Here is a 17,685-nt window from a genome sequence, read left to right as displayed (position 1 = left end):
ACAAGAGAGAATTAATAATACCATCAATAATACCAATAATGATATAAATCAGTCAAACCAGTGTGTAATGTATAATGAAAACATTTACACATTTATACAGACAGTTACAGTAAGATAATAGATGATTACAATGTAAACATTATAGCACAGTCTAACAATACTGTAGGCATTATATCAGATGTAATATTAATATTAATAGTTATTTCTTCATTCAGATGAACTTGCTGTGATTTGCCAACGTGAACTCAAATCTAATCTAAAGAAGAAGTTTCAATGTGTATTTGAGGGGATCGCTAAACAAGGAAACCCAACACTTCTCAATAAGATCTACACAGAGCTCTACATCACAGAGGGTGGAACAGGAGAGGTCAATAATGAACATGAGTTGAGACAGATTGAGACAACAACCAGGAAACAAGCAAGACCAGAGACTGCAATCAAATGTAACGACATCTTCAAACCCTTAAGTGGACAAGACAAACTTATCAGAACTGTGCTGACAAAGGGAGTCGCTGGCATTGGAAAAACAGTCTCTGTACAGAAGTTCATTCTGGACTGGGCTGAAGGAAAAGCAAATCAGGATGTCCAATTTGTATTTTCATTCCCTTTTCGGGAGCTGAATTTGATGAAAGAGATAAAACACACTTTGATTGAACTTCTCAATCACTTCTCAATGGAAATCAAAGAATCAAGAATCTCCAACTATGACAAGTACAAAGTTCTGTTCATCTTTGATGGTCTGGATGAGTGCCGACTGCCCCTAGACTTCCAGAACAACAAGATCTGTTGTGACGTCACAGAGTCAACCTCAGTGGATGTTCTGCTGACAAATCTCATGAAGGGAAATCTGCTTCCCTCTGCTCTCCTCTGGATCACTACCCGACCTGCAGCAGCCAATAAGATCCCTTCAGAGTGTGTTGACCAGGTGACAGAGGTACGAGGTTTCAATGACCCACAGAAGGAGGAGTACTTCAGGAAGAGATTCCGTGATGAGGACCTGGCCAGCAGAATCATCTCACACATAAAGACATCAAGGAGCCTCCACATCATGTGCCACATTCCAGTCTTCTGTTGGATTTCTGCAACAGTCCTTGAAGACATGCTGAAACATAAGAGAGAAGAGATGCCCAAGACTCTGACTGAGATGTACACACACCTTGTGGTGTTTCACACCAAAAAGAAGAATGAAAAGTATATTGGGAAAGAAGAGAGAGGTCCAGACTGGAATAAAGAAAGCATTCTGTCACTGGGAAAACTGGCTTTTCAACAGCTTGTGAATGGCAATCTGATTTTCTATGAAGAAGACCTGAAAGAGGCTGGCATTGATGTCAATGAAGCCTCAGTGTACTCAGGATTGTGCACACAGATCTTCAAAGAGGATTGTGGGCTGTACCAGGACAAGGTGTACTGCTTCGTGCATCTGAGCATTCAGGAGTTTCTGGCTGCTGTATATGTGTTCCTTTCATTCAGCAACAACAATGAAAATCTAATGGCCGAACTGCAATCAACATCTAGTAACGATTGTCTACTGAAGCCAGAAGTTACTGTCTACAAGAGCGCTGTGGATGAAGCCTTACAAAGTGAGACGGGAAACCTGGACCTTTTCCTCCGCTTCCTTCTGGGTCTCTCACTGGAGTCCAATCAGAAGCACTTACGAGGTCTACTGACAAAGACAAGAAGCAGCTCACAGAGCCATGAAGAAACAGTCAAGTACATCCAGGAGAAGATCAGGGACAGTCCATCTACAGAGAGGTGCATCAATTTGTTCCACTGTCTGAATGAACTGAATGACCATTCTCTAGTGGAGGAGATCCAAAGCTACCTGAGATCAGGAAGTGTCTCCAGTGATGAACTCTCACCTTCACAGTGGTCAGCTCTGGTCTTTGTGTTGCTGACTTCAGAAAAGGAGCTGGATGTGTTTGACCTGAAGAAATACTCCAGATCAGAGGAAGGTCTTCTGAGGCTGCTGCCAGTGGTCAAAGCCTCCAGAGCTGCTCTGTGAGTACATAAAATTACTTTTAAGAACTAATCAGCAGGATGAAATATTATAAGTTATAATATAATATATAATATAATATATTAAGTTTAGAGAAAAATATGTATTATTGAATAACATATTGAATCAGTACATTGCTGTTCACATTAGTATAATAAAATAACCATACAATTCTAGGAGACGGAAGATGAATCTACTGTATATGTTGTTTGGGAGAATAAACCAAATGCATCTGCAATTGTCCTTCTACACTACTGGTGTTAAATTAACAGTGTGTTTGTGAAATCATGATGATCTCTTTGTCAGGCTGTCAGGCTGTGGAGTCACGGACAAAGGCTGTGCTTCTCTGGCCTCAGCTCTGAAGTCAAACCCCTCACACCTGAGAGAGCTGGACCTGAGTAACAATGACCTGAAGGATTCAGGAGTGAAGCTTCTCTCTGATGGACTGGGGAATCCCCACTGTAAACTGGAGACTCTGAGGTCAGTATTCCTGTAGTTGGTCAACAAGTGATAACTGTTCACCAGATTCACATGTGTTTACCAGGCACACATAGTCCACATCATATGTGTTTACCAGGCACATAGTCCACATCACATGTGTGTTTACCAGACACATAGTCCACATCACGTGTGTTTACAGTGAAGTTTACAGTTTTAAATTTGGTGCTATGCTCCAGCATTTTGGATTTGAGATCAAAAGTTTAATATTAGGTGACAGTACAGAATGTAACCTTTAATTAGAGGTTAATGGTGAGAGGTTAGTATGTTTTGTTGTAGCCTCTGTAACTCTGTCACTCGTTATTATTAATGATTAATTAATGATTTTTCTTAATCATGGCAGTCACAGGCTTGACGTAGTCATTGTTGGCAAGGAAAATGGTACCAAATACTATACTTTTGACTACTTTAATACACTATAAGTGAATTGGCCAGAATACTTATGACTTCGTAAAATGGGGGGGGGAATAGATACATAAAGACTCAGTTCTTAACAGATATGTAGGAAAATAGCCTCAAATAAAAGGTGACATTATAGACTGACCAGTAGACTGACCAGTAGACTGACCAGTAGACTGAACCAGTAGACTGAACCAGTAGACTGACCAGTATACTGAACCAGTAGACTGACCAGTAGACTGAACCAGTAGACTGAACCAGTAGACTGAACCAGTAGACTGACCAGTAGACTGAACCAGTAGACTGAACCAGTAGACTGAACCAGTAGACTGACCAGTAGACTGACCAGTAGACTGAACCAGTAGACTGACCAGTAGACTGACCAGTAGACTGAACCAGTAGACTGACCAGTAGACTGAATCAGTAGACTGACCAGTAGACTGAACCAGTAGACTGACCAGTAGACTGACCAGTAGACTGACCAATAGACTGAACCAGTAGACTGACCAGTAGACTGAACCAGTAGACTGAACCAGTAGACTGACCAGTAGACTGACCAGTAGACTGAACCAGTAGACTGACCCAGTAGACTGCCCAGTAGACTGACCAGTAGACTGAACCAGTAGACTGAACCAGTAGACTGACCAGTAGACTGACCAGTAGACTGAACCAGTAGACTGAACCAGTAGACTGACCAGTAGACTGAACCAGTAGACTGACCAGTAGACTGAACCAGTAGACTGACCAGTAGACTGAACCAGTAGACTGACAAGTAGACTGAACCAGTAGACTGAACCAGTAGACTGACCAGTAGACTGAACCAGTAGACTGAACCAGTAGACTGACCAGTAGACTGAACCAGTAGACTGACCAGTAGACTGAACCAGTAGACTGAACCAGTAGACTGACCAGTAGACTGAACCAGTAGACTGAACCAGTAGACTGACCAGTAGACTGACTAGCAGACTGAACCAGTAGACTGACCAGTAGACTGAACCAGTAGACTGACCAGTAGACTGAACCAGTAGACTGACCAGTAGACTGAACCAGTAGACTGACCAGTAGACTGACCAGTAGACTGAACCAGTAGACTGACCAGTAGACTGAACCAGTAGACTGACCAGTAGACTGAACCAGTAGACTGACCAGTAGACTGAACCAGTAGACTGAACCAGTAGACTGACCAGTAGACTGACCAATAGACTGACCAGTAGACTGACCAGTAGACTGAACCAGTAGACTGACCAGTAGACTGAACCAGTAGACTGACCAGTAGACTGACCAGTAGACTGAACCAGTAGACTGACCAGTAGACTGACCAGTATACTGAACCAGTAGACTGACCAGTAGACTGACCAGTAGACTGAACCAGTAGACTGAACCAGTAGACTGAACCAGTAGACTGACCAGTAGACTGAACCAGTAGACTGACCAGTAGACTGAACCAGTAGACTGACCAGTAGACTGAACCAGTAGACTGACCAGTAGACTGAACCAGTAGACTGACCAGTAGACTGACCAGTAGACTGACCAGTATACTGAACCAGTAGACTGACCAGTAGACTGACCAGTAGACTGAACCAGTAGACTGACCAGTAGACTGAACCAGTAGACTGACCAGTAGACTGACCAATAGACTGACCAGTATACTGAACCAGTAGACTGACCAGTAGACTGACCAGTAGACTGAACCAGTAGACTGACCAGTAGACTGAACCAGTAGACTGACCAGTAGACTGACCAGTAGACTGAACCAGTAGACTGACCAGTAGACTGACCAGTAGACTGAACCAGTAGACTGACCAGTAGACTGAACCAGTAGACTGACCAGTAGACTGACCAGTAGACTGAACCAGTAGACTGACCAGTAGACTGACCAGTAGACTGAACCAGTAGACTGACCAGTAGACTGACCAGTAGACTGAACCAGTAGACTGACCAGTAGACTGACCAGTAGACTGACCAGTAGACTGAACCAGTAGACTGACCAGTAGACTAGTCCACACCATATATATTTTGACAGTGACGCTAACATTTTAAATGTGGCTCTATACTCCAGCATTTTGGATTTGAGATCATATGTTTTTTGAGGTGCCAGTATACTCACATTTTCATACAAACCATTTTTCTCTCTAGAAGCAATATTATGATCATTTATAATAATGATACATTCATTTATTAATTGATAAAAAAGAATAGCAGTGTGGTTTTAATATGATTTGACTCTTTGCAGGCTGTCAGGCTGTCTAGTCACAGAGGAAGGTTGTGCTTCTCTGGTCTCAGCTCTGAAGTCAAACCCCTCCCACCTGAGAGAGCTGGATCTGAGTAACAATGACCTGAAGGATTCAGGAGTGAAGCTTCTCTCTGATGGACTGGGGAATCCCCAATGTAAACTGGAGACTCTGAGGTCAGTGTTAATGTAATTGGTCAACAAGTGATAACTATTCACCAAATCCACATGTGTTTACCAGGCACACATAGTCCACATCATATGTGTTTACCAGGCACATAGTCCACATCATATGTGTTTACCAGACACATAGTCCACATCATATGTGTTTACCAGGCACACATAGTCCACATCATATGTGTTTACCAGGCACATAGTCCACATCATATGTGTTTACCAGGCACACATAGTCCACATCATATGTGTTTACCAGGCACACATAGTCCACATCATATGTGTTTACCAGGTACACATAGTCCACATCATATGTGTTTACCAGACACATAGTCCACATCATATGTGTTTACCAGGCACACATAGTCCACATCATATGTGTTTACCAGGCACATAGTCCACATCATATGTGTTTACCAGGCACACATAGTCCACATCATATGTGTTTACCAGGCACACATAGTCCACATCATATGTGTTTACCAGGTACACATAGTCCACATCATATGTGTTTACCAGGCACATAGTCCACATCATATGTGTTTACCAGACACACATAGTCCACATCATATGTGTTTACCAGACACATAGTCCACATCATATGTGTTTACCAGGCACATAGTCCACATCATATGTGTTTACCAGGCACATAGTCCACATCATATGTGTTTACCAGGCACATAGTCCACATCATATGTGTTTACCAGGCACATAGTCCACATCATATGTGTTTACCAGACACATAGTCCACATCATATGTGTTTACCAGACACATAGTCCACATCATATGTGTTTACCAGGCACATAGTCCACATCATATGTGTTTACCAGGCACATAGTCCACATCATATGTGTTTACCAGGCACATAGTCCACATCATATGTGTTTACCAGACACATAGTCCACATCATATGTGTTTACCAGGCACATAGTCCACATCATATGTGTTTACCAGGCACATAGTCCACATCATATGTGTTTACCAGACACATAGTCCACATCATATGTGTTTACCAGACACATAGTCCACATCATATGTGTTTACCAGGCACATAGTCCACATCATATGTGTTTACCAGGCACATAGTCCACATCATATGTGTTTACCAGGCACATAGTCCACATCATATGTGTTTACCAGACACATAGTCCACATCATATGTGTTTACCAGGCACATAGTCCACATCATATGTGTTTACCAGGCACATAGTCCACATCATATGTGTTTACCAGGTACATAGTCCACATCATATGTGTTTACCAGGCACATAGTCCACATCATATGTGTTTACCAGGCACATAGTCCACATCATATGTGTTTACCAGGTACATAGTCCACATCATATGTGTTTACCAGACACATAGTCCACATCATATGTGTTTACCAGACACACATAGTCCACATCATATGTGTTTACCACACACATAGTCCACATCATATGTGTTTACCAGGCACACATAGTCCACATCATATGTGTTTACCAGACACATAGTCCACATCATATGTGTTTACCAGGCACACATAGTCCACATCATATGTGTTTACCAGACACATAGTCCACATCATATGTGTTTACCAGACACCCATAGTCCACATCATATGTGTTTACCAGACACACATAGTCCACATCATATGTGTTTACCAGGCACACATAGTCCACATCATATGTGTTTACCAGGCACATAGTCCACATCATATGTGTTTACCAGGCACCCATTTTCCACATCATATGTGTTTACCAGACACATAGTCCACATCATATGTGTTTACCAGGTACACATAGTCCACATCATATGTGTTTACCAGGCACCCATAGTCCACATCATATGTGTTTACCAGACACATAGTCCACATCATATGTGTTTACCAGGCACCCATAGTCCACATCATATGTGTTTACCAGACACATAGTCCACATCATATGTGTTTACCAGGCACATAGTCCACATCATATGTGTTTACCAGGCACATAGTCCACATCATATGTGTTTACCAGACACACATAGTCCACATCATATGTGTTTACCAGGCACATAGTCCACATCATATGTGTTTACCAGGCACACATAGTCCACATCATATGTGTTTACCAGGCACACATAGTCCACATCATATGTGTTTACCAGGCACATAGTCCACATCATATGTGTTTACCAGGCACATAGTCCACATAATATGTGTTTACCAGACACACATAGTCCACATCATATGTGTTTACCAGGCACACATAGTCCACATCATATGTGTTTACCAGACACACATAGTCCACATCATATGTGTTTACCAGACACATAGTCCACATCATATGTGTTTACCAGACACACATAGTCCACATCATATGTGTTTACCAGACACATAGTCCACATCATATGTGTTTACCAGGCACATAGTCCACACCATATGTGTTTACCAGACACATAGTCCACACCATATGTGTTTACCAGGCACACATAGTCCACATCATATGTGTTTACCAGACACATAGTCCACATCATATGTGTTTACCAGGCACACATAGTCCACATCATATGTGTTTACCAGACACATAGTCCACATCATATGTGTCTACCAGGCACACATAGTCCACATCATATGTGTTTACCAGACACATAGTCCACATCATATGTGTTTACCAGGCACACATAGTCCACATCATATGTGTCTACCAGGCACACATAGTCCACATCATATGTGTTTACCAGACACATAGTCCACATCATATGTGTTTACCAGGCACACATAGTCCACATCATATGTGTTTACCAGACACACATAGTCCACATCATATGTGTTTACCAGACACATAGTCCACATCATATGTGTTTACCAGGCACATAGTCCACATAATATGTGTTTACCAGGCACACATAGTCCACATCATATGTGTTTACCAGGCACACATAGTCCACATCATATGTGTTTACCAGGCACACATAGTCCACATCATATGTGTTTACCAGACACACATAGTCCACATCATATGTGTTTACCAGGCACACATAGTCCACATCATATGTGTTTACCAGGCACACATAGTCCACATCATATGTGTTTACCAGGCACATAGTCCACATCATATGTGTTCGGACAGTGAAGTTTACAGTTTTCAAATGTATTCTATACTCCAGCAATTTAGATTTGATAAAACAGTTTAATATTAGGTGACAGTACAGAATGTCACATTTTAATTAGAGGTTAATGGTGAGAGGTTAGTATGTTTAGTTGTAGCCTCTGTAACTCTCTCACTCATTATTATTAATGATTCATTCATGATCTTTCTCAATCATGGCAGTGACCAGCTTGATGTAGTCATCGCGTTCAAATAATATGGGACCAAATACTATACTTCTAACTACTTTAATACACGTTCATTCATTTATGAATAGATATGGCAGGTTAAAAAATATACTGCCACTCCAATTTCACCACCAAAGAATATTTGGTATGATATGATTTGACTCTTTGCAGGCTGTCAGGCTGTCTAGTCACTGAAGAAGGCTGTGCTTCCCTGGTCTCAGCTCTGAAGTCAAACCCCTCACACCTGAGAGAACTGGACCTGAGCTACAATCACCCAGGAGACTCAGGAGTCAGACTGCTCTCTGCTGGACTGGAGGATCCACACTGCAGACTGGAGAAACTCAAGTATGTAGAGGGTTTATGTCAATGTTCATATCAGACATGTTTGACTTATCAGGCCAGTTAAGACAAACATTCTTATCACGACTTCGACAAAGTTATATGCTGACTGTGTGTGTTTATCCGTGCGTGTGCGTGTGTGTGTGTGTACTTGTGTACGTGTGTGAGTTGGCGTGTATCACTCAATGACTGTCTGTTCTTCTGCTTACCGCTACAGTGTGGAACATGGTGGAGAGTACACAATGAAGCCTGGACTTAGAAAATGTGAGTGTTGACTGCTGTGAAGAATATGACTAAGAATAATTTTTAATTCAAGTTAAGTCAAAGTCAAAGACCACCATCATTACTTACTTGGTCATATTACATTTAAGCTGTAGTTCTACAGAATCAGAAATCAGGGACACCAAAGTTTAGAAAGAGTTGCTTTGACAATGTTTGTGTCTCTATATGTCTGCATTGTGTTCTTGTTACATTAGCATTGTGTGAGTGTTCATGCATGCATACATGAAGGTGTGTGTGTGTGTGTGTGTGTGTGTGTGTGTGTGTGTGTGTGTGTGTGTGTGTGTGTGTGTGTGTGTGACATCATGGTTCAGTGCGACATCATGGTTCAGTATGACATCATGTGTCCAGCGTGTGTGTGTGTGTTCATCAATGCGTACAGGTGTTTGAGTATTTGTGTAATTAATGTGAATAGGTGTGTTTTATATTACCATACAGTATAACATATGATCATTCAACAAGTCTCAAGTTACCTTAACTTCTCCTTTTGATTTCTAATATTGTGTCTGGTTTCATCCATCAGATGCCTGTGATCTCACACTGGACCTAAACACAGTAAACAGACTCCTCTCTCTGTCTGAGGAGAACAGAAAGGTGACACGTGGGAGAGAGGATCGGCCATATCCTAATCACCCAGAGAGATTTGACTACAGGAAGCAGGTGCTGTGTAGAGAGGGTCTGACTGGGTGCTGTTACTGGGAGGTAGAGTGGAGTGGGAGAAGGGCTGCTATAGGAGTGACATATAAAGGAATCAGCAGGAGAGGAGAGGGTGAGGACAGTCTGATTGGATGGAATGACAAGTCCTGGAGTCTGGTCTGCTCTGACAACCTTTATACGGCCTGGCACAATAATAATACCACTCTCATAGACGTCCCCCCCTCCAGCTCCCACAGAGTAGGAGTGTATCTGGACTGGCCAGCCAGCACTCTGTCGTTCTACAGAGTCTCCTCTGACACACTGACCCACCTGTACACATATCACACCACATTCACTGAGCCCCTCTATCCAGGGTTTCTGGTTTATGACTCCTCAGTGTCCCTGTGTCACGAGGTCCCTGTGTCAAACACAACTTGAACCTGCTGACGTCATCTGAGCGCGTCTTATGTTTGTTGTTGGGAGCTGAAAGCTGAACGAGAGGTTTATTGTTTTTGTAAAGCTGACCGTGTTTTTATATTAAATTATTTTATGATCCTGCAGCACTGTTGGGCTTAGTTGCTGTGAGTGCTGCTGTCTGTCCCGGGATCCTGCAGCACTGCTGGGCTTAGTTGCTGTGAGTGCTGCTGTCTGTCCCGGTATCCTACAGCACTGTTGGGCTTAGTTGCTGTGAGTGCTGCTGTCTGTCCCGGTATCCTACAGCACTGTTGGGCTTAGTTTCTGTGAGTGCTGCTGTCTGTCCCGGGATCCTGCAGCACTGTTGGGCTTAGTTGCTGTGAGTGCTGCTGTCTGTCCCGGTATCCTGCAGCACTGCTGGGCTTAGTTGCTGTGAGTGCTGCTGTCTGTCCCGGTATCCTGCAGCACTGCTGGGCTTAGTTGCTGTGAGTGCTGCTGTCTGTCCCGGTATCCTGCAGCACTGTTGGGCTTAGTTGCTGTGAGTGCTGCTGTCTGTCCCGGTATCCTGCAGCACTGTTGGGCTTAGTTGCTGTGAGTGCTGCTGTCTGTCCCGGTATCCTACAGCACTGTTGGGCTTAGTTGCTGTGAGTGCTGCTGTCTGTCCCGGGTATTGTAATGTTTTTAAAATTGTATAAACTGCCTTAATTTTGCTGGACCCCAGGAAGTAGAGATGCTGCCTTGGCAGCTAATGGGGATCCACAATAAATACAAACACAAAATAAAATTACAACATGGCGTTTCCCTTTAATCATGGTTCAGTATGACATCATGGTTCAGTATGACATCATGGTTCAGTACGACATCATGGTTCAGTATGACATCATGGTTCAGTACGACATCATGGTTCAGTACGACATCATGGTTCAGTACGACATCATGGTTCAGTACGACATCATGGTTCAGTACGACATCATGGTTCAGTATGACATCATGGTTCAGTATGACATCATGGTTCAGTATGACACCATGGTTCAGTATGACATCATGGTTCAGTACGACATCATGGTTCAGTACGACATCATGGTTCAGTACGACATCGTGGTTCAGTACGACATCGTGGTTCAGTACGACATCGTGGTTCAGTATGACATCGTGGTTCAGTATGACATCATGGTTCAGTATGACATCATGGTTCAGTATGACACCATGGTTCAGTATGACATCATGGTTCAGTACGACATCATGGTTCAGTACGACATCATGGTTCAGTACGACATCGTGGTTCAGTATGACATCGTGGTTCAGTACGACACTCTTAGAATAGCTCTCTAGTGTGTAAACATATGATTGTAAATATTCATGAATAAACACCATTGAAGTTGACAGACATTGTCAACTAGAGTCAGTCATTAGTAGAATTAATCACCACACTGTTTTGAAAAACTGTTTTAATATAGAAATCATTGATCTTGTTGTTATTGGGCTTCTTGGTGTTTGTACATATTGTTGTCTGTAGAATGTTGATTTGTCAAATTCTTGACACAACAATCATGTTTCTGTATCAACTCAAATACACTGAATGAAATGTACATGTGACAGATGTGACCAATAAAGTTAATCAACCAGATGGAAGAAGAGAGGTGGAAATGTTTTAATATTGATCAGAATATGACAGTACAGTAATAGATGGAAGAAGAGAGGTGTAAATGTTTTAATACTGATCACAATATGACAGTACAGTAATAGATGGAAGAAGAGAGGTGTAAATGTTTTAATATTGATCACAATATGACAGTACAGTAATAGATGGAAGAAGAGAGGTGGAAATGTTTTAATACTGATCACAATATGACAGTACAGTAATAGATGGAAGAAGAGAGGTGGAAATGTTTTAATATTGATCAGAATATGACAGTACAGTAATAGATGGAAGAAGAGAGGTGGAAATGTTTTAATACTGATCACAATATGACAGTAAATGGAGTACAGTAATAGGGGTTGTGTTCAGTACATAGAAATGGGACTCATTCAGTTGAAGAGGAAGCTGTTATGAAAACACACACACAGACCTTAACAGTGTAAAATGTCAACTTCAATGGGGTTGTAGCTGTATTGAAGTGGTGTGTTTTTAGTGAATCTCCTTTATCATCTCTGGCACAACACCCTCTGTGAGGTCAGAAACATTCAGGGGAAATGGAAAGAGATCCTGTGATGTGATTTCCTCTTTTTTACAGGCATTCCTTTTAAGCCTGCTAGGTTACTGGTTGTCTACAATGACGACTCCTGTGTAAATACACACGCTTGTTACGTTACACGCAAGCAACTTCAGGAAGTGATACTGTGTATTCAGTATTCACATTATAATATGCACTGTTCTGTCATTATAATATCCACTATTCTGTCATTATAATATGCACTATTCTGTCATTATAATATGCACTATTCTGTCATTATAATATCCACGATTCTGTCATTATAATGTGCACTATTCTGTCATTATAATATGCACTATTCTCTCATTATAATATCCACTATTCTGTCATTATAATATCCACTATTCTGTCATTATAATATCCACGATTCTGTCATTAAATTATCCACTATTCTGACAACATAATATCCACTATTCTGTCATTATAATATCCACTATTCTGTCATTATAATATCCACTATTCTGTCATTATATGATCTACTATTCTGACAACATAATATCCACTATTCTGTCATCATAATATCCACTATTCTGTCATTATAATATCCACTATTCTGTCATTATATGATCTACTATTCTGACAACATAATATCCACTATTCTGTCATCATAATATCCACTATTCTGACAACATAATATCCACTATTCTGTCATTATAATATCCACTATTCTGTCATTATAATATCCACTATTCTGACAACATAATATCCACTATTCTGTCATTATAATATCCACTATTCTGCCATTATAATATCCACTATTCCGTCATTATAATATCCACTATTCTGACAACATAATATCCACTATTCTGTCATTATAATATCCACTATTCTGATATTATAATTATATTATTAATATTATAATTGTCACGATCGTTGTAAGCCTACTCAGACCAACGTGCAGCGTGATCTGGGTTTCAGATCTTTTATTTAAAGTAAGTGAACCACACAACAAAACAATAAAGACTAAACGATACGTGATGACAACGGAGTGCTAACATGCAACTACACATAAACAATATCCCATAAAACACAGGTGGGAAAAAGCTACCTAAATATGATCCCCAATTAGAGACGATTACCAGCTGCCTCTAATAGGAATCATACAAAATCACCCACATAGAAATAATAAACTAGACTAACCCCCCAGTCACGCCCTGACCTATTCTACCATAGAAAATAAGGGCTCTCTATGGTCAGGACATGACAACTATTCTGACAACATTATAACATCCACTATTCTGTCATTATTATATCCACTATTCTGTCATTATTATATCCACTATTCTGTCATTACTCTATCCGCTATTCAGTCATTATAATATCCACTATATTATAATATCCACTATACTGTCATTATAATATCCACTATTCTGTCATTATAATATCCACTACATTATTATATCCACTATTCTGTCATTATTCTATCCACTATTCTGCCATTATTCTATCCACTATTCTGTCATTATAATATCCACTACATTATAATATCCACTATTCTGTCATTATAATATCCACTATTCTGTCATTATAATATCCACTATTCTATCATTATAATATCCACTATTCTGTCATTATTATATCCACTATTCTGTATATTATAATATCCACTATTCTGTCATTATGATATCCACTATACTGTCATTATGATATCCACTATTCTGTCATTATAATATCCACTATTCTATCATTATAATATCCACTATTCTGTCATTATTATATCCACTATTCTGTGTATTATAATATCCACTATTCTGTCATTATGATATCCACTATACTGTCATTATAATATCCACTATTCTGTCATTATAATATCCACTATTCTGTCATTATAATATCCACTATTCTGTCATTATAATATCCACTATTCTGTCATTATAATATCCACTATTCTGTCATTATGATATCCACTATACTGTCATTATGATATCCACTATACTGTCATTATAATATCCACTATTCTGTCATTATAATATCCACTATTCTGTCATTATAATATCCACTATTCTGTCATTATAATATCCACTATTCTGTCATTATAATATCCACTATTCTGTCATTATAATATCCACTATTCTGTCATTATAATATCCACTATTCTGTCATTATAATATCCACTATTCTGTCATTATAATATCCACTACATTATAATATCCACTATTCTGTCATTATAATATCCACTATATTATAATATCCACTATTCTGTCATTATAATATCCACTATTCTGTCATTATAATATTCACTATTCTGTCCAGGTAACAGGAGATAACCATGGGACTGGAGGAATCCAACTAGAAACTTGGCATCTTTGATTGTTTTTCCCAGTTTCTGATTACAACATGTCAAACAAATGACAAACTATAGTAAAGCAGAAAGTTGTCCAGGTTCAGCCACAGTTATCTCCACTTCAGAGAGAGAGAGATGTCCAGGTTCAGCCCCTGTTATCTCCACTCCAGAGAGAGAGAGATGTCCAGGTTCAGCTACAGTTATCTCCACTCCAGAGAGAGAGAGAGAGAGATGTCCAGGTTCAGCCCCTGTTATCTCCACTCCAGAGAGAGAGAGATGTCCAGGTTCAGCCACAGTTATCTCCACTCCAGAGAGAGAGAGAGATGTCCAGGTTCAGCCCCTGTTATCTCCACTCATGAGAGAGAGAGAGAGATGTCCAGGTTCAGCCCCTGTTATCTCCACTCCAGAGAGAGAGAGAGAGAGAGAGAGAGATGTCCAGGTTCAGCCCCTGTTATCTCTCTACTCCAGAGAGAGAGAGAGATGTCTAGGTTCATCCCCAGTTATCTCCACTCCAGGGAGAGAGAGATGTCCAGGTTCTGCCCCTGTTATCTCCACTCCAGGGAGAGAGAGATGTCTAGGTTCATCCCCAGTTATCTCCACTCCAGAGAGAGAGAGTTGTCCAGGTTCAGACCCTGTTATCTCCACTCCAGGGAGAGAGAGATGTCTAGGTTCATCCCCAGTTATCTCCACTCCAGGGAGAGAGAGATGTCTAGGTTCATCCCCAGTTATCTCCACTCCAGAGAGAGAGAGTTGTCCAGGTTCAGACCCTGTTATCTCCACTCCAGGGAGAGAGAGATGTCTAGGTTCATCCCCAGTTATCTCCACTCCAGAGAGAGAGAGTTGTCCAGGTTCAGACCCTGTTATCTCCACTCCAGGGAGAGAGAGATGTCTAGGTTCATCCCCAGTTATCTCCACTCCAGGGAGAGAGAGTTTGACTGTTTCTTTCCGAACCAAACCGTTTACTGTATCAGTGAATGATGAAGATCTGGTCCATGTCTTCATCCTCATGAAAGGTAAGTGTTGTAATATTCAGATTTAGACAGGGTTATCACTTATCTAGATAGATATTTTACTAGACTTTATTCAACCCATTGGAGCAAAGGACAACAGAATGATGATTGTCATCTTCGTATATCTGTCACTGTCATTCATTGTTTGTCTAATAAATGCAGTCAAGCCACTGTGCTTATTGTGACGTTTAGAGAGCAAGCATGACTTTCTTCCAGCCCTATTTTAAGCATATAGTTCACCCAAATTACAAAATATAAAATGTTTGTGTCTTTACCTTGAAAACAGTCTATGGACAAGCAGACCGCAATCTATGATTTGGTTACCCACTGCCATCAACCATTAATATGACAACTTCCTGTGCAGCCTTGGTGTCCCCGGCACTTGTCACATACAACTTTCCACCTGAGAACAGAGACCAATCCCTGCTTCCAGCCTTCCCACTGTTTCTAGCATTTGCCTGTCTCCCTATCTTATTTCATTACTGTCTGAATAAAGTGGAAAACCAACAACAAAAATAAGAACAACAAAAATATTAGCATACTTTAAATTTCACCCCCCCCCCCCCCCCCCCCCCCAAAAAAAAAAATCTCAAAGTAACAAAGTTGTCGAATTTTGAGTTTATTTAATTTTCCAAGCATCCTGAATACACCAAATGTTCCATCCTGGTCACAAGCCTAAACCATGTCAAAATACATACGCAGAATTGGAGGAAATTAGCTTTAAAACAGTAAATTAATCTAGGGATTGTGCCAGGGGGCAATGAAATTCACATAGCAAATCTCACTTCAATCTTTTTTCAAAAGTTGTCAGCCCTGCTGGTTAACATAATGGATAATAATCTGTAGTTCACATCAGGTAACAGGGTTGACCTTTAAAATGAGGGACAGGTTGTTTCTTTTTTAGCATTAAAATGACTCGTTTCCTTCAAATCAACACATTTATCTGACTTCTAATGTTGCCAAGAAATGTGCGCCATTTTGTTAGTAGGCTACAAACGCACCTTCACTTTCATGATATTAGCCAATCACATGGCTTGTTCCACCACATTAAGTCCCTTTTGGGTAGTGAAACTGGGTGGGGGAAAAAACTGTTTGATTTCACCTCATTGTTTTACATTCTGTCATGAAGAGTACATGTTCAACTTAATAAGCATGTTCTCCCATCTCAAGAGGTTAAATAAATAATAATAAAAATCCATAGTGCCTATTATGTGCCAAATAAAGTAACATGGTTTGACCATAACAGGGTTGACGATTTCATGTTAAATCAGCCATAAATCCCGTACACAGTACTCCTGCACTCCATAAATCCGTCCGGCACAGTGGACGCGTCATAATAAATAAACTAACTGGTTTGACCATAACAGGGTTGACGATTCCATGTCATAAATCCGTCCAGCACAGTGGACGCGTCACAATACCCATAAAAATGGTTCCAATGGTTTTTACGCCATTCATTTTTCACATTGGGAATTTTACAAAAATGTTGTATTAATTGTGTGTTTGGTGTAGGCTTTACTTATGCGTGATGTTTTGATAGCCGTGTAATTCTCTCTTGGATAAGGTGAGTTTTAGCAATATATTCACCTCAATTTCCTCTAATAAATTCGTTATGATAATTAGTGTTAAAAGTGACCTTGTCGGAGAGAGATTTGTGCGGTTCTCAAAACATCACGCCAGGGTAAGTCTACATGAAGCACGGACCTGGGTCGCTGGCTTGAAAAGCAAACTCCCTACGCAGCAGGCCAATAGGGTAATTCTTGACTAAGCAAATACAACTCTGCCTCTTCCAGATAGGATAACTGCCATACTTCTGTCAGAAAGTGGTGACAGGTACAATCTTAGAGATGGAAACACTATTTCAAAAATGATCTTTAAAATATATATATATATATATATATATATATATATATA

At 40.5% G+C, this 17,685-nt stretch overlaps 1 protein-coding gene across 1 annotated transcript in view; it reads left to right on the top strand.

The window, feature by feature from the left end:
- The window catches only part of LOC118937841 (NLR family CARD domain-containing protein 3-like), a 67,342-nt gene extending 57,025 nt beyond the window's left edge, over positions 1-10,317 (top strand). The window contains exons 5-9 of the mRNA XM_036939577.1: positions 216-1,998; positions 2,303-2,476; positions 8,768-8,941; positions 9,153-9,199; positions 9,738-10,317. Of these exons, the coding sequence (XP_036795472.1) occupies positions 216-1,998; positions 2,303-2,476; positions 8,768-8,941; positions 9,153-9,199; positions 9,738-10,288 (2,729 nt within the window). The 3' untranslated portion in view covers positions 10,289-10,317. The remainder of the gene's footprint in view (positions 1-215; positions 1,999-2,302; positions 2,477-8,767; positions 8,942-9,152; positions 9,200-9,737) is intronic.
- Positions 10,318-17,685: the final 7,368 nt, after the last annotated feature.

Source organism: Oncorhynchus mykiss, chromosome 12, assembly GCF_013265735.2.
Source record: "Oncorhynchus mykiss isolate Arlee chromosome 12, USDA_OmykA_1.1, whole genome shotgun sequence".
Classification (NCBI taxonomy): Eukaryota; Metazoa; Chordata; class Actinopteri; order Salmoniformes; family Salmonidae; genus Oncorhynchus; species Oncorhynchus mykiss.
The sequence above is the reverse complement of the archived record's forward strand: the minus strand, read 5'-3'. Positions and strand labels throughout refer to the sequence as shown.